The 27,259-nt window shown below is 39.3% G+C and overlaps 1 protein-coding gene across 2 annotated transcripts in view; it reads right to left on the bottom strand.

The window, feature by feature from the left end:
* Positions 1-19,374: 19,374 nt before the first annotated feature.
* Positions 19,375-27,259, bottom strand: part of Gas2l3 (growth arrest specific 2 like 3) — a 29,419-nt gene continuing 21,534 nt past the window's right edge. For both annotated transcript variants that reach the window (XM_045153376.1, XM_045153375.1), the window contains exons 6-9: positions 25,312-25,375; positions 24,827-24,965; positions 23,327-23,434; positions 19,375-21,441 (exon numbers count right to left, since the gene is read on the bottom strand). In XM_045153376.1, the coding sequence (XP_045009311.1) occupies positions 20,176-21,441; positions 23,327-23,434; positions 24,827-24,965; positions 25,312-25,375 (1,577 nt within the window). In that variant the 3' untranslated portion in view covers positions 19,375-20,175. The remainder of the gene's footprint in view (positions 21,442-23,326; positions 23,435-24,826; positions 24,966-25,311; positions 25,376-27,259) is intronic.

Below are 27,259 nucleotides of genomic sequence, written 5' to 3'. Positions count from 1 at the left end.
AAATTATGAAATTTGCAGAAAAATGGGTGGATCTGGAAAAAAAGTTTTTTTTAGCTCTTAGTCACCTTGTAGAAGCAGTCTAGAACACACACACACACACACACGTGATAAAAAGAGAAGTATTAAAACCAGAGAAAAACTACAGAAAGTGGCAATGATATGTCAAATTCCTAAACCAGAACAATATTTGTCAGGGCTGCTCTCACCTTTGGTCAGAGAAGCTTCTTTTTGCAGCTGGTGGTGTCTGCTGGGGAGACTCAAGTGCTGAGAATAAGTGATTGTTGAGTGATCAGCACTGAATGGGACAGCTGTGTTACCCCCTCCAAGGCTCGGGGGACACTGTGGAAGAGGGTGAATAAAGAATATGAGCACTGGAGGACGGGAGGAGTGCTTTGGAATGATGTCTTTGGGACATGAAGTGGCTGTCAAGCATTCATGACCTCACAGTGACTGTCACTGCCTGCATGAGACCTGCATAATACTGGGCACATCAATACATTGTCAAGGACGATGGAGGAGGAAAAAAAAAGATATCAAATCAGAAAATGGACTGTTGGAAAGAGGCAGTTCAGTGGAAGGGCTGGTGGGAGGAGGGACAAAAGAAGGTAGATATTAGAATTATACTAAATCATGTTCATACATGAAAATTGTCAATTAAAACAATTAAGAAGGGCTAGGGAGATTGCTCAGTAGTTCAAGCCAGATGCATGTGCACAAAGTAGCACATGCATCAGTTCTTTTACAGTGGCAAGAGACCCTGGTATTTCTCTCTCTCTCTCTCTCTCTCTCTCTCTCTCTCTCTCTCTCTCGTTGTACAAATAAATAAAAATATTTTTGAAAATTATAAAAAAGAAAATTAGAATCCTAATTTGAGCAAATAAAAATCACATGATCTTGAAAAAAGTAACTCACAATGCAACAAGCTTGAATGATTCATTTGCATAAGCATGTTGTGTTCATTTGCATAAGAATGCTGCATTCATTTGCATAAGCATGCTGTGTTCATTTGCATAAGAATGCTGCATTCATTTGCATAAGCATGCTGTGTTCATTTGCATAAGAATGTTGTGTGAAGAGAGATATAAAAACTCTATTTCAAAAAGTAATAAGAGGGCTGAGAAGATGGCATGGTGGTTAAAGGCACTTTCTTGCAAAGCCTGAATGCCTGGGTTTAATTCCCCACGTACCTGCATAAAGCCAGATGCACTAAGTGGTGCATGCATCTAGAGTTTGTAACTGCAAGAGACCCTGGTATATCCATTAATTCTCTCTCTCTCTCTCTCTCCCTCCCCCCACCTCCCGTCTCTCTCTTTCAGTCATAAATAATGTGTTTTTAAATAAAAGTGAAGAAGAAATAGACATTTTCATACAAAGACTGAAGAAGGTTATTATCCAAAGATCTTTGCTATCAGGCGTGGTGGGGCATGCCTTTAATCCCACCACTGAGGAGGCAGAGGTAGGAGGATCACCATGAGTTCAAGGCCACCCTGAGACTACATAGTGAATTCCAGGTCAGAGCCTGAGCTGGAGTGAGACCCTACCTCAGAAAAAAAAAAAAAAAAAAACACAAAAGATCTCCCCTGACAATTTAAATAAAATAGAAAAATAAATCCATGAGGAAGGGAAGGATGCAATTATTGACTATGAAATACAAGTACTTACTAGCTGTAAAAATAGAAATAACAAGTATTGTTTCTTATTTAAAAGCAAAAAGAGTTAAACCTCTAGATAATAATAATTAAAGCTGGTGGTGGGTGCCAGTATAAGAGATAAATAGAGTAAGTCCCCTCTTTGTTTGAGACTTACATTTTGTGTGTGTAAAATTTTAAACAACTGAAATACAATGTTGATGAGCTTATAAAATGAAAAATGGAAGAGAAAACAGAAAGTAAGAAATGAGGGAACAAAAGCAAAAGACAAAGTATGAAGAGAGAAACTCAATTACATCCATGATCACAATCAATGTGGGCAGGTTAAATTCACATACAGACACTTCTGGATTGAATAAAACAAGCAAATTATGACATTTGCTTGCAGCACACCAAAGTGAGATGCTCCCATTTCCTTTGAGTATGTGTGTTCTCGTGTGTGTGCATATGCTCTTATGTGTGTGCATGTGTGTGTAGGTATGTGTGCATGCATGTGCCAGAAGAGGGGACCTCATTCAGTCTACACACTCTCTGTTAAAAATGTTGGTGTTGGGCTGGAGAGATGGCTTAGTGGTTAAGTGCTTGCCTGTGAAGCCTAAGGACCCCGGTTCGAGGCTCGGTTCCCCAGGTCCCACGTTAGCCAGATGCACAAGGGGGCGCACGCGTCTGGAGTTCGTTTGCAGAGGCTGGAGGCCCTGGTGCGCCCATTCTCTCTCTCTCCCTCTATCTGTCTTTCTCTCTGTGTCTGTCGCTCTCAAATAAATAAATAAAATTTAAAAAAAAAAATGTTGGTGTTGGGCTGGAGAGATCACGTAATGGCTAAGGCACTGGCCTGTGAAGCATAAGGACTCATGTTCGGTTCTCCAGGTCCCAAGAAAGCCAGACGCACAGTGACACAAGCACACAAGGTCACACATGTGCACAAGGGGCACACACATTTGGAGTTTGAGCACAGGGGCTGGAGGCCCAAGAGTACCAATTCTTTTTCTTCCCCTTTCATTTTCTCACTCTCACATTTTAAAAAAGCAGTCTGTTGGGCTTGCCTCAAAAACAAAAATGTTGCGGCTGGAGGGATGGCTTAGCAGTTAAGGGGTTTGCCTGCAAAGCCCAACAACCCAGGTTCAATTCCCCAGGACCCACGTTAGCCAGATGCACAAGTGGGCACAAGCGTCTGGAGTTCATTTGCAGTGGCTAGAGGACCTGGCGTGCCCATTCCCTCTCTCGTTCTCTCTCTCTTTCTCTCTGTCTGTCGCTGTCAAATAAAAGTAAGTAAAAATTTTAAAAAATGTTGTTGTCACTGAAATTTTTTTAAAATTTATTTTCAAGAGAAAGAGGAGAGAGAGAGATCATATTGTGCATCTGGCTTTACGTGGGTACTGGGGAATCCCATCCCAGATGGCAGGCCTCACAAACAAGCACCTTTAACCACTGAGCCATCTCCCCATTCTTTAGTTTCTTTATGAACTGAGTAAGACAATTTTACCCTTTGCATACATTCTCTTACAGGTTGTCAATCAATTAAGATTATTTTTTAATTCAGTAAAATCTTTCATCTGAAAAGTACAGAACACTGACTATGAAACAGAATAGTATCTAGCCAAGAAAGTGGCATCGATGAAAGTGACTGAAGACACCAGCAGATCAGCTGTCTGTACACCATAGAAGGAATAGCTCCACGCTTCCAGTTTATTCTTGACGCAGCCCTTAACCTCCAAAGGAAGGAAATTTTCACAAATCCCTGATTATTCACTTGACAATTTTAGCCAGAGACCTTCTTCATGCTTTCCTGAGGCCTGTGTAAATCAATTGTTAGACACTGTGCAATTATCATTCTTGCAACTGACTGCTTGTGGCAGATTTAAATTCCATTTTGCAAGACAGCCAAAAACTCTCCTTTGCCTCCTAAGCTCAAAAGCCAGAAAACAGCTGAGAGATGGCCACTGCTTTGTTCTTGAATGGAGCTAATTACAGAGCTGTCTGCAGCGGGACAGGCACTCTGCAGTCAGTGTGTAAATAGGGACAATTAGAGCTCATTTTAGGCAGACATTATTTCTAAAATAAGAAACTGAGCTTCGGATTTTAATTACTCTCATAGGAATTGTTACATTAAACAGAATGTGAACATTTCCCCCCCTAATTCAGTTCAACGGACATGACAATTCTCTGTCATAAGAATGTTCTAATTATAACATTTCTACAGATGGTTTGGTAAGAACGTGAAGTTCATTCCCCTCATCGTTCCTCACCCAGTTTATTTTAATCCTATACCATAGTTTTAAATAATTTGCGTAATATTGAAATTGGAATATTTTGCTCTTATTCCTTAGATTCATTATTTTCAATGTTTAAATTTTAAGCAATCAACAACTCACTAAGACTCTTCCTGTACCTGCCAAACATTGCTTCTTATGTTTTGTGAGCACTGTCTTGCTTAGTCCTCATTTCTCCTTTAGGAGAAGTGTGAACTTCATTTTACAGTTGAGGGATTGAGATGTTGTGAGTTACCCAAGGTCACAGTAAGTGGTGGGTCCGTGATTCAGAGCTGCTCCACAGACATAACGCTCTGGAATTCTGGGGACCAGCAGCATTTAGAAACCAGTACAAACATGTCCTGCCTTTGGGATGTGGTGAGGGAGTCAATGGACATTTCAAGGTTGTTTAGGAAATCACTGTTGTGCGCCATGTTTGTGTGTGTGTGTGTGTGTGTGTGTAGCTCTAGGTGGAGAAATCAAGCCATCTTGAAGTTTGCAACAGTTGTCAAGGTGTAGGTCAGTGGGTGCTGGGGGCGGGACAGAGGGAGAAACAGTCAAATAAACACCTCAGTTGGGGTGCCTCTTACTCTTGTCGTTTTTAGGTTAGGTTCAAAATTCAAATGATTGTCCTTTCTGCATGTTCATTGTATGGATAGACAGCTACTTCGCACTTTCTAATTGACTTCCATTCTTTTTCTTGTTCTAAATATGACCATGTTACATTATCTCAACCATATAATCATAATCAATTTTAAGAAATAACAGATTAGGTATGGTTATGGCCTGTAGAATGGGTTCACTGTGAAAAGTCTGGAGACTAGAGTCAAATAGATGTGTACACGGCTAGAACCTTGACACCCTCCTAGACGTGTGTCTCCATCTCTGTCTCTCATACATACATGGCCAAGCTACATGGATCTTATCTATTTATAGCTTCTAGAGTCACAATGCTCATAAATGGCTTTCTGAAAAGGCAAACTCTGAACTAGCACCCCTCTGTTCCCATCTAGCCAGTCAGTCTCCTCATCATCATCTTCCTCATCTGTCTCATAATGAGATCCAAGCTCCTTCCAGTGACTCACAGAGCTCCACATACCCTTGTGTTACCTGTTCCCACATCCCACAGGTGGGAGTGCTACATCCCACCTGTGACTGGTGTTTTGAAGTTTTACACATCAGCATTTTAAGTGCATGTCCCCAAGTGTCTAGAAAGATATCAAGCCCTTAGTTAATATAGAATGAATAAAGAGTATGTGATAGACTGTAGAGGAACTAGAATAAATTTCTCAACCACTTCAGGATTGATATTTACTGACTTACTCTTATTGATCAATAATCATAAAGTTAGCCATTTCCAGATACCACATTTATATGATAGTGTTCCTTTGTGACAAAATGTGTAGCTCACAGACATTTAGCTAATGCTATGGAAGGTAGGAGTGATATACCTATTATTAAATAGCAACTGTCCTTAATTTGTCATTTTTTAAAAATATAAGCACTAAATGGCTTAATAGCTAGTCAGTCTTATCCCCAAGAGAGTCCCCCAGTCTACTATCCACAACCAGAGGCACTTTCCTTCTTTGCTAACACTTTCTGTGTACACATTCCATCAATATCACTGGCAAGTCAAACCACTTAACTTCAAATAGAACCAACCAGAGCACATGACCTTGAGATTTAAGACCACAAAGTGACTACAAAGTGAACAACCATTATATGTACTTTGTAGACAGCACAGACCTCTTTTTGCCTCATGCACTCACTCTTCTACAGCTTCAAAAGACAAGAGAAATATTAGGAACAACTCGTGTTGACATACCCTAAAGCTTCAGTACACAGCCTAGCTCCCCGTGGGTCATCACATGCATGGAGGAAGGACTGGTCATTCCTGACTTCTGTTGTCAGAATCAAGATTGGCAAATACACAAAAGTTAGGGGGAGAAGCTCTCATTTATATTTATAATTTTTATCCTTTAGAATTATTTCACTTTGTGTCTTACACTCCAAGTATTTCCTTCCTGTTTCTGACATTTTTATAACTATAGACCAATTATATTAATTCTCTTCTTTCCACACTTCCCCTTTTTCTTCTAGGACAAAGGCCAATCACTTCAGCTAGGCCCTTTGTGCTTTCCTCAGTGTGGTAGACACATTATCCACCACTGAGCTGCACCCCAAATCCTTGGTAATGACTCTGAGCAAACTGTGCTGTGGATTGCCTGGTTGCTCTTAGACCCACCCAGTCCCTTCTCCTGCTCTGCTTTGAGCTATGTTAACTGATTGTTCCAGACTCCAGGGCCAGTCAGCAGAAGACACTAGTGGGCCATGGGAGAATTAAAAAATAAAAAAAAATAAAAAAAGGGAGAAGCCAGGGTGTTTCTCTTCCTCTCTCATTGCCTTGCGCAGCATGTCTGGTGGCTGCTGAGTCTCCTCCTCGGCTCCAGCTCCTGACAGGCGGGCCTGCTGCGGTATCAGCTTCCTCAAATGGACAGTACGGATGGAGTCCCAAGGATCTCAGCCAAGCCTGGTATCCACCTACGCCTAAGGCAATAAGATGCTCTCTCTAAGTCTCACTTACATAAGCCAAGGCATCGTCTTAAACTTAAGCCATTTTAATTTGGGTCTCTTTCATTATTTGCAACAGATGGACCTTTATCATGAGTCAATTGAGTAGTAACTTCTCACTTATCAAGTAGATGGGAATACTAGTGACATTATAAGGAAGCATACAAGGTGCTACCTGGCATAGGACAGAAGGACAGCTGTGGAAATTCATAAGAAGGAGGTGACTTTCAGTATGACATCAGCAGGACTAGAACCAAGGCAGTGTGGTCTTAATTCTGGTTAGAACGGAAAAACCCAGGAAGATTTTATCCCCCTCCTATGTTTTTTTTTTTTTGGAGTGAATGTCTCTATATAGTCAAGGTTAGCCTTAAAGTCATGATTCTCCCAGCACTAGGGAAGGTTTCTTGAGCAGTGGTGTGTCAGGATTCAAGTTGAACTGTAGGCAGATTCCAAAGCCATGTGAGATGATTTGAGCAGGGCTGCAGGGCCACCAGCATGCACCGAGCCAGGGCCTGCTATGCACCCAGACTAGATTGTGAATGGTGTTCCCTAGTAACTGGAGGCAGCCTTGAGTTGGAAGGAAAGCTTAAAGTGCAGTTGAAGAGCTACTGGGAAGCTATTGGTCCTCCAGGAGAAGGGGAAGCAAGCAAAGAGCTTGGGAGGAACAGAAAGAGATGGGTTTTAAGACACACTCTAAAATAATAAGAGTTTCAATGCAGGGAGAGGAGATGTGAACAGGAATAGGGAAGTCGGGAGAAAGTATGGGTTTGGTGGAAACGGAGAGGTCCTTGTTAGATAAGAGAAATTGGGCTGCAAATGAACATCTGGCAAATATTCACATGGAAGCAATACTGGAAATCATTTCAGAAGAAATTTGTGAGAAGATAGCCAGGGAATTGCCCTTAGAGAAAAGCTATAGGGAAAGAACAGAGGAGGAAGACAGTCAGAAAAAGAGCAGTGTGGGATCAAAAATGATGAGAAGACCCGTGGCAGACTGAAGACAGCATATGGAGAGGGCTGACCATTCCCGCAGCCCTTCTTCCTGTCAACAATACCATCATGAAACACTTGCCACAAGGGACTTCTACCAACCCCAATCCCTGAACTACAAAGAAAGGAGTCCAGATGACCCTGACGGACATCCAGCATGAGCCACAGGCCACACAGACTCGTTCTTTCTGCAGCACAGCCCAGAGCAGCCTGTCCATGGTTGAGGATGGGGAGTGGGAAGAAAAATGAAGAGACAAAGTGTAATCAAAGATTTGAACATGTCTGTGGGATTCAGTGGAAAAGCCGGAAGCTATCCTAATTCAACAGTATTATGGTATGCAGGAAGAACTTTAGAACTTGGAAAAAAGAAGCTGAAGTTCTAAGTGAGAGAGTATAGTTGGCCATTCATGATTTTGAGGGAACCCAAAGGCTGGACTGGCTTTTATTTTAAAGAGTTATGCAAAAACCCATGCCTGAGCTCATATCTTTGTTTTTTTTTTAGTTTTTTTTTCTTAATATTTTATTTATTTGAGAGAGAGAGAAAGAGGCAAAGACAGAATGGACATGCCAGGGCCTCCAGCTACTACAAACAAACTCCAGATGCATGCGCCACCTTGTGCGTCTGACTTACATGGGTCCTAGGGAATCAAACCCGAGGTCTTTGGTTTTTTTTTGCAGGCAAATGCCTTAACCTCTAAGCCATCTCTCCAGGCCTCATGTCTTTTTTAACAAAGAATTGAAAATCCAAATTGAGAAAGATGATATTTTTGCAAATCACTACATTTATTCCATTTTAGGGAGTTTAGATGGGGAGAGAAAAAGTCTGACAACCAAAGGGTGAGGAGTGGATACATCCACGTGGTCTAAGGGCCCATGTAAAAGTCCATGGGCCTAGGCAAAAACCTTACCAGTGGCAAAATCCTCAGGTGCTGGGAGATGAACAGTCCACGAGTTGGAAAAGAGGGAAAGTCTGCCCCTAAAGCCCCTGTGAACAGCCAGGCTTTTTATTTTGGGACCGAGGTTAAATTTGGAAGGAGTTGGCACATTTGGGTACAGCATCCGGAAGGGGCTGGGCTTGAACTCTGCACACACCTGAGTAATTCCAGCTCTGAGGGGCCTGCTGCAGATAACAAAGCAAATGTGTGACATAAGCAGCCAGAAATCAGTTTAAGATTTCCCCTATGAGCCTTTTTCTAATAGATAATTTCCCTCTCAGAACTACCCCTCTGCACTCTGGTGTGTCACAGCTTAGACACATCCAACATAGGCATCACCAGCAAATATTTTTTGCAAAGTGGGATCCCTTCTAGAAAAAGGTAAGTAGAGGACTGAGGTGTAGCTCAGTGGTATAAATGGATAAATAACTTATAATCAAGTCTTTGAGATAATTCAGTATCAGATCTTCCTCTGAGTAGAGTGTCTCAGTCCAATAATGCTGCTATAACAAAAAAACTCATAGCCTGATAAATAACATAAATTTAGTTCCTGCAATAAACAATATAAGCATTCTGGATGCTGGAAGCTGAAGAGTAAAGTGTCAGCAGATTTGGTATCTAGGAACGACTCTCTGTTGGCTTTGAAGGTGGCATCTTGTTGCTGTGTCCCGTGGAGAAGTGGGATGCCACTTCCTTACATGGCAGGAAGAATTAAAGCCACACCCTCACTCCCTTTTATGAGGGCGCTGATCTCATTGATGAGAATGGAGCCTTCCCTGGCTAAATTACCTTCTAAAGCCCCTCTCCATAAATATTGTTGCTATTGGGGAATTTGTTTTGAGATGAATTTTGGAGAGTCCCAAACATTCAAACCAAACACAGAGCAACAAAAATTTTAAAAAAATAAATAAAACACCTTTTAGCCCTCCGTTTCTTCATTAAAAAACAGAGATAGTAATAGAATCTACATGATTAAATTGCAAAATGTATTTACTATGCACAAAGCCTTTAGAAGTATATAGCATAAGTTCTACCTAAGTGTTCCTGAACCCCTAGATTTTAGGAAGAACCTCTATAACATGATTAAATCTGCTAGTGGTTTCCTTCTGTGGTCATTTTAACAATTTTCTTCTATCTGTGAAGAAAAGCCAATGTCTACTATTCAAGGAAGCACACAGGTATGGCTAGCAATGAATATATTTAACATCTCTATCAGTATCAAAGATGTCAAATAAAAATCAATCTTAACTTTTCTAACACAATTGTGCCATTTCATCTAATAAAAAGCAATCAAAAACTGAGGGTATGAGAAAGCTCTTAAATCCTTTCGAGGAGTCACTGGAAGTCCCCCTGGGCCAGGAATGATATGCATGATCAGGTAAGCTTCCAGACAGCTCAAACCTAAAAAAACCTCACACCTAAAGAGTTAACCAACCTATTGTTCTATTTGCATGACTCCCAATCACTGGCATGACTGATAGTTTTAATGAACTAATTAATTCAATAGCTCCTTTTAATTTTATTTTTAATAGCTAGTCTTTTAATAGTTTCATGTTAAAGTTGGAGTTGCACCTCTAGAAATTAATTGAGAGGCACGTTAACTTTTCATCAGTGTAAAAAGTTACCTGAGATATATCAACTTAAAAGAAAGAAAATTGGGCTGGAAAGATGACTCAGCAGTTAAATGTGCTTTCTGAAAAACCATGAGGGCCTGAGGGGGCCTGAAACCACCAAAGCTCAAATTTCCAGTTCCCATGCAAACAGCTGGGTATGCCCTCCCCCGCACACACACATACACCTGTAACCCCAGTCCTTCAGGGGAGCAAGGGAGGTCTGAGAATCATGTGAGCCTCACAAGCTCTGGACTCAGTAAAAATACTCCAGCTCAAAACAAGTCCAGGCAGAAGAGCGATGGAGCAGGAAGAACCCAACATTCTGTACCATGGGTGAGCGCTCCCCACTGCAGATGAGCCTAGGGGGCGCTACACCCCCCTCTCACACACAAGTGGTAAAATGAACAGGGAAAGATTTTGGCTCCATTTCATGTGTTTCAGTCCATGTTACTTGACACAGTCACTTTGGGTCTGTGGAGGCGCAGGATTCCATCATGAAAGTACATGGTTTTGCTTTTTACCCTGGCTGCCAGGAATGGGGTGGGGTCTCAGTAACCCTTCTGAAGAAAAGAAATGCCTCAGTGATCTGGCTTCCTCCCTTTAGGTCTCAGCTCTTCTTACAGGCTTTATGGCCTTCTAATAGTACCATGGGCTGGGGACCAACCCTTGAATGAATAAGCCTCTGAGGAACACTTCAGATCCAAACCATAGCAGTGAGGACCTAGAACATTTTTTTCTCTCTCTCTTTCTCTTCCTCTCCCCCCCCCCTTCCCTCTCTCTCAGGAGAGAGCTTTGAAATGTTCTCATATATGCTCATTCAGGGAGAAGATTCTCTGGGATCTTGGGATAAAATACAACCTCTCCAACTTGGACTTTATAGAGATTCTTTCTCAGGAACATCCATGTACTTGAGCATTTCCAGGGACCAAAAGCACAGCTTTAGATTTAGACAGAGTCTACGACCATACCACCCTGAACATGCCCGGTCTCATCTGATCTTGGAAGCTAAGCAGGGTCGGGCCTGGTTAGTACTTGGATAAGAGATTTAGACAGAGCCAGAGAGCAGTCTGCATCTTGTCACTCTCAATCACCTAACAGGTCAGTGCTGGAAACTGATGACCTCTTAATGAAAACTCTGCCCTAGATAACGCAGACCAAGTTCAAGCATGAGTTGGGCTTTTTCTTCCCCCCTCACCCCAAGAGTACTAGACAAAAGCAGTCATGTCTATGCAGACTTCTAAAGAAAATCCTCCTGGCATCAGCCTCTGCTAAGACAAGAGAATAAAACTATTCTTTGTTCTGGGGCAGTGGTAGTCTACAGATCATGTGACCTGACTGTTCATATGGTGATGGGTCAAGGGAGAGTGGCCTGTGAGCAGCCTGGTCATTGGTTGACAGGTGACCTAGACAGTGGCCTGCTGAAAGAAGCACCGCCCTTAATAGTCTCTCTTGAGACTAAACTTGAAAATGGTATCACACCAGTTTTTGCTATTTTTTTTTTTAAACACAAGATCCATAAAGTAGAAATCTGGAGGATGGTAAGAGTGTGTTCATGGCAGAGCACTCCGGAGGAGGTGGGAACTCGGCTGTGGGAGGAGAGATGAGGCTGTTTGTTACTATGGCTCCCTAAGTTTCTGGATGACTCCAATTCAAGACTGTGAGGCTCACTGTCCTGATACTTCTCGGCTCAGGCCAGATTCCTGCTATCTTTTGGCTGTGTGTATCTATAAAGCAACCCACTATTAGAGAAGAATAAGCCAGTTTCTTGAAACCAATAGAGATAAACTAAAGATGCCAAGTCTTCCCAGGATGTCTTTGGGTTCTTTGGGCTCCAGGCCAGCTGGGAAGTTGGCTCAGAAGGTTATTCTGTGATTCACAGCTGTATATTTCACAGGGAAGGTTCCTCTGTCATTTGCTAAAGCAGCAGGAAGTGTTAACCTCAGAGAGCAACCTTCCCCTCACCAGTTGAAACCAGCCCAGCTGCACAGGAGCTGGCTGGAGATCCTCTGTCTGTTCTTACAATGTACTTGAAAGATTCAAGTGCAGCTTAGTGACTGGGGGTAAGAGCAACCACTCCCTAGTATCACAGGAAACAGTTCAGAGTTAGAGAAGCATCCTCGCACCCAACATGGGTTTCTTCATTTTTAAACTAATGACATATCCAAAGAAAGCCCATATTCATTTGTTTCCACCATCCGCTTGGGACTTGATTCTTACTGTTGTTTTCTAGGTAACAATCCTTAGCAAATGACTCTGATTCTTGGAGCTCAGATACAAACTAGAGTTCTCTCTCTCTCAATTTCTCTTTCTGTCTCTCTCTAGTGTTGTTTCTGTGTGTTCCTGATCTGAAGCAATATGAGAAAATGCAGTTTTCATGGTATTTTATTCCATGAGTAAAGTAAATCACAAAGTACTGAGTGGTCTACAGTCTCAAAGAACATTATGCCAACCCCCATTAAAACACTGTACTGTGTACCACAGCCTCTTTGAAGATTGTGGTTGGTCTTATCTGTCTTACCACTATCTCCCTAGCCCCTAACTTAGTAATAGTGATAGTGTCAGAGTGAATGCTGAGTATCAGGTAAACACTCAGAAAAACTACTTCTAAATGAACCACTGGATGGTGTTATCTACATTGTGGTCAAGCAGGCTGCTTCAGATCTACTGATGAACCCAAGGAATTAAAGAGGGTGCTGGGATAGACCCAGTGCACCGAGACCTGGGGAAGGGTCCAGGACCCAGGATTGTTCATATAAACAACTGGGATAACTACCAAAAGGAACAATACCTAGGGTGGCCCGTATAAACACCTGGGATGGCTGTGAAAGGGCCCCTTGCCCCTACGGTGATTCATATGAACACCCAGAATGACTGTTGTAGGGCCTAGCCCCTAGGGTGGTTAATATAAGCAGCCAGGATGACTGTTGAAGGGTCCAACCCCTATGGTGGTCTATATGAACACTAAGGATAGCTGTAGAATGGTCTAGCCCCTAGGGTGGTTCATAAAACACCCGGGATGATTGTGGAAGGGTCCAGCACCTAGGGTGGTTCATATGAACACCTTGGATAACTGCCTCTCCCTCTCTTGACTTTTTGCTGTTGATCCATTGGTTTTAAAGAAGTATAGGGCTACAGGGATGGCTTAGCGGTTAAGGCACTTGCCTGCAAAACCAAAGGACCCAGGTTTGATTCCCGAGGACCCACGTAAGCCAGATGCATCTGGAGTTTGTTTGCAGTGGCTGTAGGCCCTGACGTGCCCATTCTCTCTCTCCCTATTTCTATCTCTCTCTGTCTCAAATAAATAAATAAAATTGGTTTAAAAAAAAAAGAATTAAAACTAACAGATTCCATCAACTAACACATCCTTTCATTGTGAGGCTGGAATGAGGCAGCAGCATGGTATAATACCCTGAGTAGCCAGCCTCACAACCTTGCATTCTTTAAAATATAAACCTCAATAGTAATGGGGACAGTTCCCACATTTTTCCTTCTGTTAAAATACTTCAATCTCTAGGGCCAATGTAACTGAAAAGAATCCATCACTCTAAGGCCTCTTGTTTCTTCTCTTTCTTCTCCAAGGAAAAGGTTATGTTTGCTTCTTTTGAACTCTCCAATGACATTTTCTTTTGGAAAAGTAAGCCTGAGGTTCACTTCACATATACTGATGACTTGTGTCTATTTGAAAAGAAACAAAGATACTTCCTTCCCCTTCTTTCTCACACAAACATAACAGACTGTTAAATGCAGGAGATACAGTGATGATTAAGAGTTCCCAGCATGGGATGGAGAGAGTGAGGGGTTAGATGATGGGAAATTTCATTGTTAGACACACTGCAAACTATTAAGAGAGAAAGTGCACTGGAGGTATCTCCAACCCCAGCTTGAAGGACCTAACATTTTGGCTGAAGATAAAGGGCAAGCCTGAGGCAGGTGAGAAGGAACAGTGCCAGGCTTCTCTCACCTCGGCTGACTCTAACACCCCCTTAGCACTCCAAAACACTCCCCTTCTTCACTTGCCCTTTGAGCCTCATAGATTTCAAAGTGTCAGTGATATATAAATATATGTCTGTAACTGTTAGGCATTGTGAGGCTTCATGAACTCCAGAAATTGCTTTTGCCAATGCTTAAACCAAATGGAACTTACGCAAATGGTGGTTTAAATTTCATTTCAAAGCTTGGGATTAAAGCAAAATTTAAAATGTCACACTCCTCTTCCATTATCTACCGTAGTTTGGCCTATCTTTCCTTCTCATTTATTGCATTCCTGCAGGCAGCATGATGCAAGAAAATTATCGACGAGCTCTACATACCATAGCTTTGTATTGCATTTTCAAAGTGCTTAAGAGGAGTTTATTCCTTTTGGGAGAAGTATATGAAACCTGCCGACTCAAAGGGCCATTCTTAATTTTAAATGTCTTTTGTTTTTCTTTTGGAAGGAGATTCTAGGGACACTACATTACCTTTCACCATCATCTCCTTCCACTGCATTGTTGGGCAACTGGTTAAGCATTTTGCTAGATTTAAATTTTTTCTCATTCATTCATTTATCCACCGGATATTTAGAGCACTTTTATTGTCTTACAATGTCCTGAGATTTGAATGTAGTCACTAATTGTTCCAAGAACAATGCTTTAAACATAGTCACTTTGCAATTACTAATTAAACCAAAAATGTACAAATAAACCAATATTTAAGTCTTCACCTTTATAATACTATAGGATAATTTTTTTAAATGCAACATTTTTCTTAAGCAAAAGTAAAAAGAAAAAAAAACAGATTTTTTTAAAAATTTTTTTATTTATTTATTTGAGAGAGACAGACACAGAGAGAAAGGCAGATAGAGGGAGAGAGAATGGGCGCGCCAGGGCTTCCAGCCTCTGCAAACGAACTCCAGATGCGTGCGCCCCCTTGTTCATCTGGCTAACGTGGGACCTGGGGAACCGAGCCTCGAACCGGGGTCCTTAGGCTTCACAGGCAAGCGCTTAACCGCTAAGCCATCTCTCCAGCCCAAAACAGATTGTTTTTAAAGAGATATATAAATCCTATTTTCTTTCCCCTGAATCATATAAACATGAAAGGCAACTCAACAACTTATGGGAGAGTGTAAGTAGTTTAAAAAACGTATCCTTGGACAGGAGAGATGGTGCAGCAGTTAAGGAACTTGCCTGCAAAGCCTAAGGACTGGAGTTCAATTCTCAGCACCACGTAAAGGCAGATGCACAAAGTGGAGCTTGTGTCTGGAGATTGCTTGCCATGGCTGGAAACTCTGGTGCACCCATTCTTTCTCTCTCTTGCCTCTTTCTCTCACAATTTTATTTTTACAAGAAAACTTACCCTTTCATAAACTTCAGTTTATTGTGGTATTCTTTTTATATTCACTATCAATTGCCTTGAGCTTTCTTTTCCTAATTTGTTAAGTGTGTTCATTCATTTTCCATTAACAATACTGAATGCCTATCAAATGCCCACCTTTGTTGTGATATGTGGTAAACAACACAGCTCCAGTTCCTGCCTTCACAGTGAAGCCAATATTCCAGCAAAGGTAATCCCTCTCTCATAGAACTGTTGGACAGATCAGATGTTATGTACTTATTTTGTGACTTGTAAGAGCTACAAACACCCAGGGGTCCTGAAAGCCACTGCCTTCCTCCTCCTCTTTCATGACCTCCTCCACACTCAGCAGATTAAGTGATCTGAATAGACACGAGAGCCATTCAGCACTGACAAGTTAGTACTAGAGACCAACTTTCATATACAAGTTCAAAGTTATTCTATGTCAATTCTCATATGGGAAATCACTGAAAGTAATTTAAGAAAAAGGGTTATTTTATATATATATATATATATATATATATATATATATATATATATATATATGTATGTATATATATATGAAATCCTAAAATATTAGCCAGAGTTTAATTTTCACATTTACTGAGCCCATACATCTGCAACAGATACAGCTCTTCCTATTTAAATATTCAAAAAGAAATATTTCATTAATCTTTGTATTAAGACCATCTTACTGTTGTTAGAAAGCACAATATTTACTGCAAAACAGCTTAATTTCATATTTGTCTATATTTTCAGATTTACTGGAAAAGATTTTAATACATTCCTAATAATTTCTAAATTTCATAAAATGAATTATTAAAAAGTTTTACATTCATAAGCTAGAAAAATATAAAATTATGCTTCTGTTTTCCTCTTGGAAATACTACAGGTAATAAATACTGAACTATAACTGCTTTGTATAATTTCTCTGATCATAAATATAAGGAAAAATATGAGGATTTAAAAAATATTCATGCTGCAAAGTGTGAAGATGAAACAGAATTACATTACTAAGAATTCAGAAATTCCTATTATCATTAACCTGTGAACACAGTGCTTGTGGTGACCTATAAAATTTGATCTTAATAATCAATAATTTTTATTATCTCAAAGATTATTAAATGACAGTCTGGACCTTCTTAAAGAAACTTCTATCAGGGCTGGAGAGATGGCTTAGCAGTTAAGCACTTGCCTGTGAAGCCTAAGGACCCCGGTTCGAGGCTCGATTCCCCAGGTCCCATGTTAGCCAGATGCACAAGGGGGCGCACGCATCTGGAGTTCGTTTGCAGAGGCTGGAAGCCCTGGCACACCCATTCTCTCTCTCTCCCTCTATCTTTCTCTCTGTGTCTGTCACTCTCAAATAAATAAATAAATAAATAAATAAATAAAAATTTTAAAAAAAAGAAACTTCTATCAGATACAGCAATTTGGAGAGCTTAATGACACCACCTTATAATGTCCTCGGAGCAGTCAAATAAAAAGGACAATTTAAGTATTAAAAGTATTAAACAAAAGAACAAAGTAACAAAAGAATTAAAAGTTCTCAAATATTCAAATGTTCCATATATGCAACTTCCCATACAAAACAAATCATCAGAATGCACTTAAAATATACCCAAAACACAAACTGAGACATTGGTTTATGTTTAAATTTTAATACTTGAGAAAACATAAGTTAAATTAGATACAAATGCTGCTGGTACAAAAAATATACACAAATTTGGACTCAAGTAGAGTCAACACGGGGACTTGGATGTAAGAATACATCATAAAACTTTTATTGGATCCTTTTAAAGAAGTAACAGATTTAAAATCAGACATGAAAGATTGTAGAACTATTTCCCCTAAAAGACTCCTTCAAACACTAAGAATAATAAATGTAGGTCAGGTATGGTGACTCATGCCTACCCAGGCTGCATTGTGAGTACAAGCAACCAGCACTACGGAGTAAGGCTTTGTCTGAAAACAATACAATAAAATAAACAAAACTGTTTTATAAATTTAGCATGATTTAGAATGGAGACAAAACTTTTGCGTTCAGGTATTTTGATGACATAGGCATCAAAGATGTCACTTGAAGTCCAATGCAAAAATAAACAGTATTTCATTATCCTGTGCAGTTTATATTTGCCACATTACAAATGATTGTGAAGAAAAATAATAACCTATTCCATTTTTAATTATTTCTTCCTCTGGGTACTTTAGTATTTTATGCTTAACATTTTATTGAATACTAACACATAAAAAACCTTTATAAAATCTTTATTACTAAGAAATGAAAACCTCATTCCAGCTTCCATAATTGTACAATTTGTGGCAGGAATCATTAGCTCTCTAAGAGAATTTCAAAGTATATTTGAAGAAATTACTTGTTTTTTTTTATTCTTATAAAACCTTTTTATAAAGAATTAGGTAAGAAATATCCAATATGCTAATAACTAGAGAATTTTCCTACTGCTGAAGATTACATTCGCAAATTGACTTCTGATATTTCAAATAAGTAATTATCTAGTTAATTCTGGAATTTGTGCCAGGAGCCTGTGGGATATAGTCTCAGACACAAGCTAAATTATTTACATAACTGTAAAATCTACCAAGATCCATAGGCTGCCTATAATATCTTCTTTTAAATTTCCATAACCCTGATACAAAATTTCATTTAAAGTCTTTGTATAAGAGGATAAACTCTATGATGTTAAAATTTTTCTTCTTTGAAAGGTATATTAAATATTTCTAGTCACTAAAAAAGTAATGTTCCTAGCACCTCTTGAACACTGGATTTGCTTCCAAAGAAGTAAACATTAACTTTCTCCATGCCCAAAAGGAACTATACTGAGTATTACTGCTCTTTGAAAAGAAGCATTAATTATTTCAAAAGATGTCCTGAATAATCTATCTCTGAGTTTTAACCATGTTCCTTAGAAAAGGATCACTTGTTTTTATACAAAATTTTCTTGCTTTCTCCTGTGTAGAATATTAGTAGCAGCTTAAGATATTTATTCAATGATTGTACTCAAACTCTGTGTAAACTTTTTTCCTTTAGAAACCACACTTGAGACTGGAAATGTAGAATGTTTGCATAGCATGTGAAAAGCTCCTGAATCTATCCCTAATACTACAAAGATGACAAAAAGGAGGAACAAGACAGGGGTCAGGAGGAGAAGAACAGAGGAGAGAGGAAGGAAGGGACACTTACATTTAAAACAGAGAAGCACAAATCTCAATACTAAATATAAAGCCTATGTTGACTGATAATACTGTTCTGTTATATAAAGCTTTCCAAAGTATATTAATAATTTTTAAATAGCCACAATCCCTTACATAAGGTATTTGCAAGTATCACTGGGAATGGAAGAAATCCATGCCATCATGACATGATCTGAATCTGTTCCTGGAGAGAATCTGCTGGTAAAGCCGACTTCCCATGCATGCTGTCCTCGGCCACCGGAAAGCTAAAGGCAGCATAGCTTTAGTAAAGACAATTAACACAACTGAAAGAATATAATTAAAAGTGGTACTGTGCTAGCAAAAGAAAAATAATTACATGATAGAATTTTTATATAATATCACTCTAAGATTCGTGTGTGTGTGTATGTGCATGTGTGTGTGTGTGTGTGTGTGTGTGTGTGTGTGTGTGTCACGCATACTCCACGTGCATGTGTGGTAGTGTGGAAGCCAGAGGACAACCTTGCATGCTATTATTCAGGCACTACCCACTGTTGATTTTTGTTGGTGGTGTACTGTTTCTTTGAGGCAGTCTCTCATTGGCCTAGAACTCACCTCCTAGACCCGAGATCCCAAGTGCAGCAACCTGACCTTTTTTACATAGGTTCTGGTGATTAAACTTAGGTCATGTTAGTGAGGCAAGCACTTTACTGCCTAAGCAGCTCCCCAGCCCCTAACATCCTTTTAATGTCAGCTTAATTTTAAGATTGTTAAAATAGAATTATAGTATTAAAACACACTATTTTAATATAACATACTTAAATGTACTCATAAGAAATTCCTATTGAATTAAAATATTTTCATTACTAAATGAGTTTTCCTCTCACATTGCACAGCATCCATCTAAAAAATATAAGGTGTCTAAATTTTTATAAACACATGAAAAATCTTATTTTACTAAATTTCAGTTCATGTTTCAATAAGGTAATCTATTTGTTAGAGTTTTTTTCTACCAAAAATATTGCTTATGAAATGCTGACAAGTATTAATATAAGCCAGTTTAAAAAAAAATCAGTTCCTTCTGATATAGAAAACTTAAAAATATTTCAATAATAAGAATTTTATCTAGCCCAGAATAATGCCAAACCAAGCAGCCCCCTGCACTGGCACTTAGTAGAGGTGGCCCAGACAGTCCTGGCCAGGAAATAAAATCTGGTGCCTTCTGTAGTGCATGTGCCTAACCATTGCCTAGTTGCACTGCGTAGCCCAGGCTGACCTGCCATACTGGGAACACAGGCACATGCCTCCATGGCCAACCAAACCACAGCTTTCTGATGAACATGCAGTAACTAATACTAAGAGCATCAGTGTTTCCATTAACGGTATAATAACCTCCATACTTAATACCCGTTCAAAATATGGTAACTGTAGTTATAATTCTAGTAGTGTTATTTGACGTTTACACGTCCCTCAAACAACAGACGCCAACAAAGATGCTGCAGTTTGAAAACATTTGCCTGTTCGTAGTTCAAACATTGAGTCCTCTCCTCAACCCAGCCTCCCTCCAGCATCTTGTACTTAATGTCTGCTCCTATTTGGCCTTGACGATGTGAAGCTAATACACCCAACTGATCCTTTGTCCTGATGTGGTAAAGTGATGCACGTACACTTATTTTCTTGGCTTCTTACTTCCAGTCATAACAAAATAATGGTCATCTACTTCCTTTTTCTTTGGAGCAGGTTTATTTCCGTTGTCTGCTCCCTTCCCAGATGAGGGTGGCTTCCTGGTAGAAGGTGGTGCTGTGCCATTTTTAGGAGGCCCTTTAGCTAGATGTGGGCCCTTCGGGGCAGCCTGTGTTGACTTTGGTGCTGTCTTTGTCTTGGCAGCAGATTGGGGAACACTAACAATAGACAGTGGGGTGCGGCCAGGAGGCTTTGGGGAGGTAGGCCCTGTCTTCTGGGGCTGCTTCTTGGCAACAGAAGCTGCATGCTTGTCATTCGATCCCTGTGGAGGTTTAACAGAAGAAACAGAAGACACAGAGACTGGATGATTCAAATTCAAGTCTGATTTAAGTGTTTGTGTTGGGATTCCATCACATGCCTGAGACCGTGTTTCTAGCCCCAGGGCCATGGTTTTGGAACTCGATTTGGTTTTCGCAGGGGACTGGAAAGAAGGAGATGGTTTAGGCCTCATGTTCACTTTTGCTTTAGGTAGCATTGGACTCTCTGATGATGAATTTGTAGGTGTCTCGTCCCTGGAAGAAACGTGATTGTGTTTCAAGTGCTTTGGTTCAACTTTCCCAGATTTACTAGATGGAATTGTAGACATGGACAGATCCTTTGATTTCTGGGCTGGAATTACCTTGGCCTGAGCCCGGCTGGGGACAGTGACCCCCTTTCTCAGTGACTCTGGAGCACACAGTGCAAATCCTGATGAAGCGGGAGAAGCGCTCTTCCCAGCTGCCTTTAAAGAGGCGAGGGGAGAAGACGCACTGTGAGGGGCGTGCGGCTTCTTTGTTCCACCCTTCAAACACGTGAGCTTGACACGAGACGCTGCTGCTGGTGAGTCTGGATGTTTAGAGCGGACTGACACGGAACCCTGATCGCCTCTCACTGCAGATGCAGGCAGGGGGGGCACCCCGGGTACACGGGCCTGCTTTTCCTTGCTCTTCGGAACACTGACTGGTGTGCCAGGTTTTAAATTTTGCTTCTGAAACATGTTAACTGCCGACATAGGGTTCATTTCAGGAGGTTGAGGTGTCCTGGCAGGTGAGTCAGGAACACTTTCATTCGAAACTCCTTTCTGAAATGCTAAAATTTTTTGTTCCAAGGTAGCAAACTGTAGTATTCGACAGGGATCATATTTCAGCAAAAATCCTTGCAGAGTATCCCAACCTCCACCAACACGAACCATGACATGTTTCCCATGAAGCATCTGCCCCAAAAAGAAGTTTAAAAACAAAGCAGTAAAACTGTGATGTTTATTCTTACAGTTTACCAAAGTCACAACTGCAGTATCTCTAACATGCACTCAGAGTACTGCCACCAACTTCACTACAAACTCAGTCTTGTTTTTATACTAAGAACATAATAAATTTAGCAAGTATTAACTTACATAGCTAGCAGCAAAATCCCTCAATTTATAATAAAATATTTATATATAATTTACATTCTAAAAAAACAAATTATTAACATAGAAAACTGCAAGAGAAATAGTGTTCAATAAGTTGAGTATTAAGGGAAGGAAGAATACAGAAAGATAAACGGAGACAAAGAAAAAATGCTTCATGATGGAAAAAAGTAACTAACTATGGAAGAAGAAACAAAAACCAGGACTGGGGAAATGGCTCAGCAGCTAAAGTTTGCTGCAAAGCCCACTGGCCTGAAGTTCAACTTCCCAGCCATACAAGGAAAGGAGAATGCAGTAAGAGCCACAGGAGACTCTGCTATGCTCAAATTCACGAGAAACAAGAAATAAAAAATTTTTAAAAACTAAATACTGTACAAGTTAATAAATTATTTTCTTATACATTAGATCAACTACATCTTTAAGCATGTTGATGTAAGTATTATTAAATCTTCTTTACAGATAAGAAAATGATGGCTGGGGCTGGAGAAATGGTTTAGTGGTTGAGGCACTTGCCTACAAAGCCAAGTGCATAAGGTGGCACATGCATGTGGAGTGCATTTACAGTGGCAGGAGGTCCTGATGCACCCATTCTCTCCTCTCTTCCTCCTTCCCTCTCTCCCTCCCTCTCTCTCTCAAATAAATTAAAATAAATTAAAAAAAAAAGAAATTGATGGATGTAAATAATGAAGGAACTGGCTGTGGATTCAAATGCATGGAATCTGCTCTAGACCAAGCCACACTTCTGTGGGTGTAGACAAACCCTGTCTCTGCCAGTACAGCCCAGGCAGTATTTTAGCCTCTGTCCATTCAGCTAGCATTTGCTTAAGTTGGTGAAATTATTGTATTTTTTATATTTTATTTGTTTATTTATTTGATATGGAGAGAGAGACACAGGAAGAGGCAGAGACAGAGAGAATGGGCGCACCAGGGCCTCCAACTACTGCAAACAAACTCCAGGTGCATGTGCCGCTTTGTGCAACTGGCTTACGTGGGGCTCGAGGACTCAAACCTGGGTCCTTTGGCTTTGCAGGCAAGTGCCCTAACTGCTATGCCATCTCTCCAGCCCTGAAATTGTATTTTTAAGTACTTTTTCTATTATGTTCCCAACTTGACAGATGAGCAGCTCTGGCATTATATCAGAAGTATAAAGATTGCTCATCAGGTGACATTTAAATTTTCTTATCAGTGAAGGGGACAAGTCGCCAAATGCTGGTGGAACAAATTGAACATGGCCAGCGGCAGACAGTGTGGCCCTGTGCTGTGCCAATAAGGAAGTGATACCCCATGTGAATTGGATCTATGTGCTTACTTTCTTACTATGAATATTTAGCCATCTTACACATGTTGGTTTTTACATCTTTTGGTACAGTGGGTGATGACTCATTTTTAGAAAAGTTTTTAAATGGGGTAAATTACCTATGATGTATGAAGACTTTCCCTCAATTACATTCAATGTCTAAATAGTCTCAATTGTCTATAGTTACTTGTTTCCTGTGTTAAAAACATTTATTTCAACTCACTGAAAACTGATAAAATTAAGTACTCCAAGTTTTCCCCGTGCAGGGAAATTATTCCATTGATGGTACCCTCAATTACAACGTTTGAAAAGACAAAATGGGAGCAAAAAGGGTTGGTAAAGTAATAAACCCAATTTCAAAACAACACTTATATATGTGTATAGCAGACTTACCCTTATAAAGAGTATCTTATCCCCTAGTCGGTATCGTCCTTCTGACAAGTACTCAATAGAAAATCGATGAGAACAACTACAAGGAGGGTCTTCAGCAATATGTTTAACCTAAGATTAAAATTAACTATTAATATTTTATTACTCGTTACAACTATTTTGTGTCAAGCTAAAATGCAATTTTATTTGACAATAAAATACATTTCAAAGATAAAACTTAAAGACAGTTCAACTATCTAATATTTTTTCTTTTCTTGTTAGGAGATGTTGACTAAACATTGTTAAACCAGCAACAGCAAGCAGTGGTGAAGTCTGAGTGTCTCTGCATGTCTGTCTGCTCTGTCTGATTCTCTCTCTGTCTCTGGCCAAGGGACATGAGCTTAACGTCATAACCTCTGAAGGAGGCCTGCAAATGCATAAGACAGTGAAATTAGTAAAAACACATTTCCCATGTTTTAGGAAATGAGAGATCTTCATTAAGCTTGACTTATTTTAAGCTCTGCATAAGCATAGTTCTGTTAAATTAAATAATGTCCAGTCAGATAAAGGTTACTAAGCTAATATTGTAGGAGAATATTTAGATTATTGCAATCACTGCTAAAATAAGCACAGACATACTCATATCTTTATATCCATTATAAGGTAAAATTTCATGAGGGTAAATATCAATTCAAGGAGCATTTTTAAGTGCTTGCTCCATTTTAATCATCCCCTAAGGAGAGGGAAGGAAAAATATTACTTCTACTATGCCTCATCATTTTTTTTATTGAACAAAGCCCCCAAAAAGATAATAAACAGAAAAATAAATTCAGTTATTCTATATTAAAAACATAGAACTTTAAATAAATGAATTAAATGAAGATATATTTAAAATATTTTAAGTGAAAAAAAGTCACAGATCAGACACTGTGACAAACATTTGGTTTTTCCCTAAAATACATTTTTTAAAAGCAAGGTCATAATATCTTCTCAATTACTAGTCACAGTGTTTACAAATTCATTTAATTGAACTTAGGCCTGACATCTTAAAACATTATATATTATTGTCTTAATTATCTACCAAAAATGAATGGACAACTACAAATTCACCAGGGCCCAACAAGAGTATTATAGAGTTTATTTCCCTATATTGTTGACAGATTTTCACTCAGTGGAGTTCATCTTATTCAAAGGCCATGGCATGTATATTTATAATACACACAACTCATATACATAAAACAGTCAAGAATAAAGTGAAATTAGAAATAAATTGGGAATTCTTGTGGTCTACAGTGGGCTTCATGATTGGCTGTAGCCTATTTAACCCGTTACTCTTGAATTAAGCACCACTCTTCATGTACCTTTAAATATCTACTCTCATCTTATCAGGAAGTGAAGATGGACAACCAGTGTACATTGTAAGAAACCCTTCCTTGCAACTATATCCCACCTGCAGCGATCTTAAAGTACAGAAAACTATGGGACTTGAGGAGTCAGAGTCAAAGAAATGTAGCCATTACTTACAGCTTCATGTAGCTCCTCATGCTGACAGCATGATTTTGGAATGCTGAAGGACTCTTCAAGCCCAGAGGTATTAAGCAAGGTCTCTTCTAACTCAATTTCTTTCTCAAGCTTTACTAATACTGGAGGTTCAACTCCATATCTGCAAATAAACCAGGAAATCTGATAAATGCTGACCAAAGCATATATACCTCAACAAGGAGAGACCAGTGGGAGGGGGGAGGACATGGATGAGCCTAACAATAGTACCAACTTGACTGTATTCACTGAGCACAAAACTAATTAATAAAAAAATAATAAATTAAAATAAATAACTAAATACCACAAAGTAAACAAAGACATAAAAAGATAAATGAGAAAATTTAGGTTACTTCATTATAATCAAAACTCATTTTCTTTTGTTTATAGAAAATAGCGTGCTAAGCTAAAATTAAGTAGCATAAAAGTATCTGTGCCATTAAAATTCTAAAATACTATGGAATACATACCTTGACACAATTCGACCAATTTCAAGAAGACAAAGATACACTTGTCTGGGATCTTTGTGTAAAACTGTGGAAAATAAGACCATATATTATATAGAGCAGAATTAAATGAGGAAATAGAGTATTGGCATGGACAAAGGTAAAAGAAAAGGAAGCACTGAAGACAAGGGGCTTGTACTCAAAGAAGACTAGAAGAAACATTCTCATTGTTCTCTGTGTTCTTCTGCAATTTTTTTCTTTATTTGCTAGCTTGAATGAAGAGAATTGATGTCTACCAAGGACACTTATTTAGATAACATCAGGCTTAAAAAGGTAAGGGCTTAGGATTAGAGGGATAGCTTAGCAGTTACGGCACTTGCCTGTGAACCATATGAACACAGGTTTGATTCTCCAGGACTCACACAAGCCAGAGACACAGGATGGTGTATGTGTCCAGAGTTTGTCTGCAGTGGCTGGAGGCCCTGGAGTATATGCAAGCACATTCTCTCTCTCTCCCTCCCTCTTTTTCTCTCTCCTTCTTCCCTGCCTTTCTCTCTCTCTCAAACACATAAATAAATAAATAAAATGGAAGGGATTAGTAGTACTAAATTATTATTATTACAGATCTCTCAATAGGAGATAGTTTTATAAGAGATAATGGTAACTCAGCTGTACTGTAAACCACATCTTTCTCAAACTTTTCAAAGAAAGGAAGTAGTCACTAACTTATGATACCATCATTATCCTTAAACCAAAGCCAGGATCCAGAGGAAGGCCTCATAAGAAAACTAATCACAATATTTATTCCTTATGCATGTAGATGTCAATCTTAACACACCAACAAACAAAATTCAGGGAGGAAATTATGCACGATGAGCTTGGGAGGGGGAGGCAAGGATTGATGGCAGATGCAGTTCATTTAACATGAAAACCTACCAACTGTATTATCCTACTAGTAGAAAAAAAAAAGAGTTCAAACACTGGAGGGAAAACAAAACAATGAGAATAGAAGAAAACTATCTGAATTTGACAAAGGGCATCCATGAAAACCTGCAGCTAAACTCATCCTTAAAAGCAAAGGATGGAAAATGCTCCCCTTATGAGGTGAAAAAGACAAGGACATCCACTTATTCTACTCTGTTCAGAACTGTAGTCAGAGTTCCAGGTTTAGATTCATGCAAGGAAAATAAGCAAGAGCCATCCAAGTTTGAAAAGATGCAGGGAAACCATGTCTATTCCCAGTTGGTTAGCCCTGTGCTTAGAAAATCCTAAGGAGTAGTTTTCAAAAAATTACAAGTGAACAAGTTCAGCTAAGTTATGGAACACAATAGAAATACACAAAAATTAGCTGTATATACTTGAATGAACAATCTATAAAAGAAAATATGAAAATGTTCCATTTACATAGAGTTCAAAGAACTTAAAAATAAATTTAACCCAAGCATAACAGAACTACTGAACAATACTAAAAGAATATATAAATAGACATGCAATGTTCACACATTAGAAGAAAATATTGTTAACAAGGTAACATTCTTCAAATTGACCTACAGATTCAGATATATTCAATATAATTCCTATCCAAATTCCAACAAATTTAGAAATGAACAAGATGATGCCAAAATTACAGAATTGCAAAGGGCAAAAAAATGGTAAAACATCTTTTGGAGGAGTCATACTTCCCTATTTTAAGACTTATTTATTATTATAAGCTGTAAAAATCAAGATGGGGTAGATGGATCACTGGGTAAAGTGTTGTCTAGACAAGTATGAGGCCCTGGGGTTAAATCTCCAGTACTTAATATGCTATGTATGATAATATGCGCTCATAATCTCAGAGCTGGGGAGGGAGAGGAATAAGGACCCTTGGGGCTCAATGGCTAGCTAATACTAGCTGAATCAGCCAGTACTAGTTTTAACAAGAGACACTGACTCAAAAATTAAGGAGGAAAGTCACCAAGAAAGACCTATG

Source organism: Jaculus jaculus, chromosome 6 (assembly GCF_020740685.1).
Source record: "Jaculus jaculus isolate mJacJac1 chromosome 6, mJacJac1.mat.Y.cur, whole genome shotgun sequence".
In the NCBI taxonomy this organism is placed as follows: domain Eukaryota; kingdom Metazoa; phylum Chordata; class Mammalia; order Rodentia; family Dipodidae; genus Jaculus; species Jaculus jaculus.
This window is presented reverse-complemented; position numbering and strand designations above follow the sequence as displayed.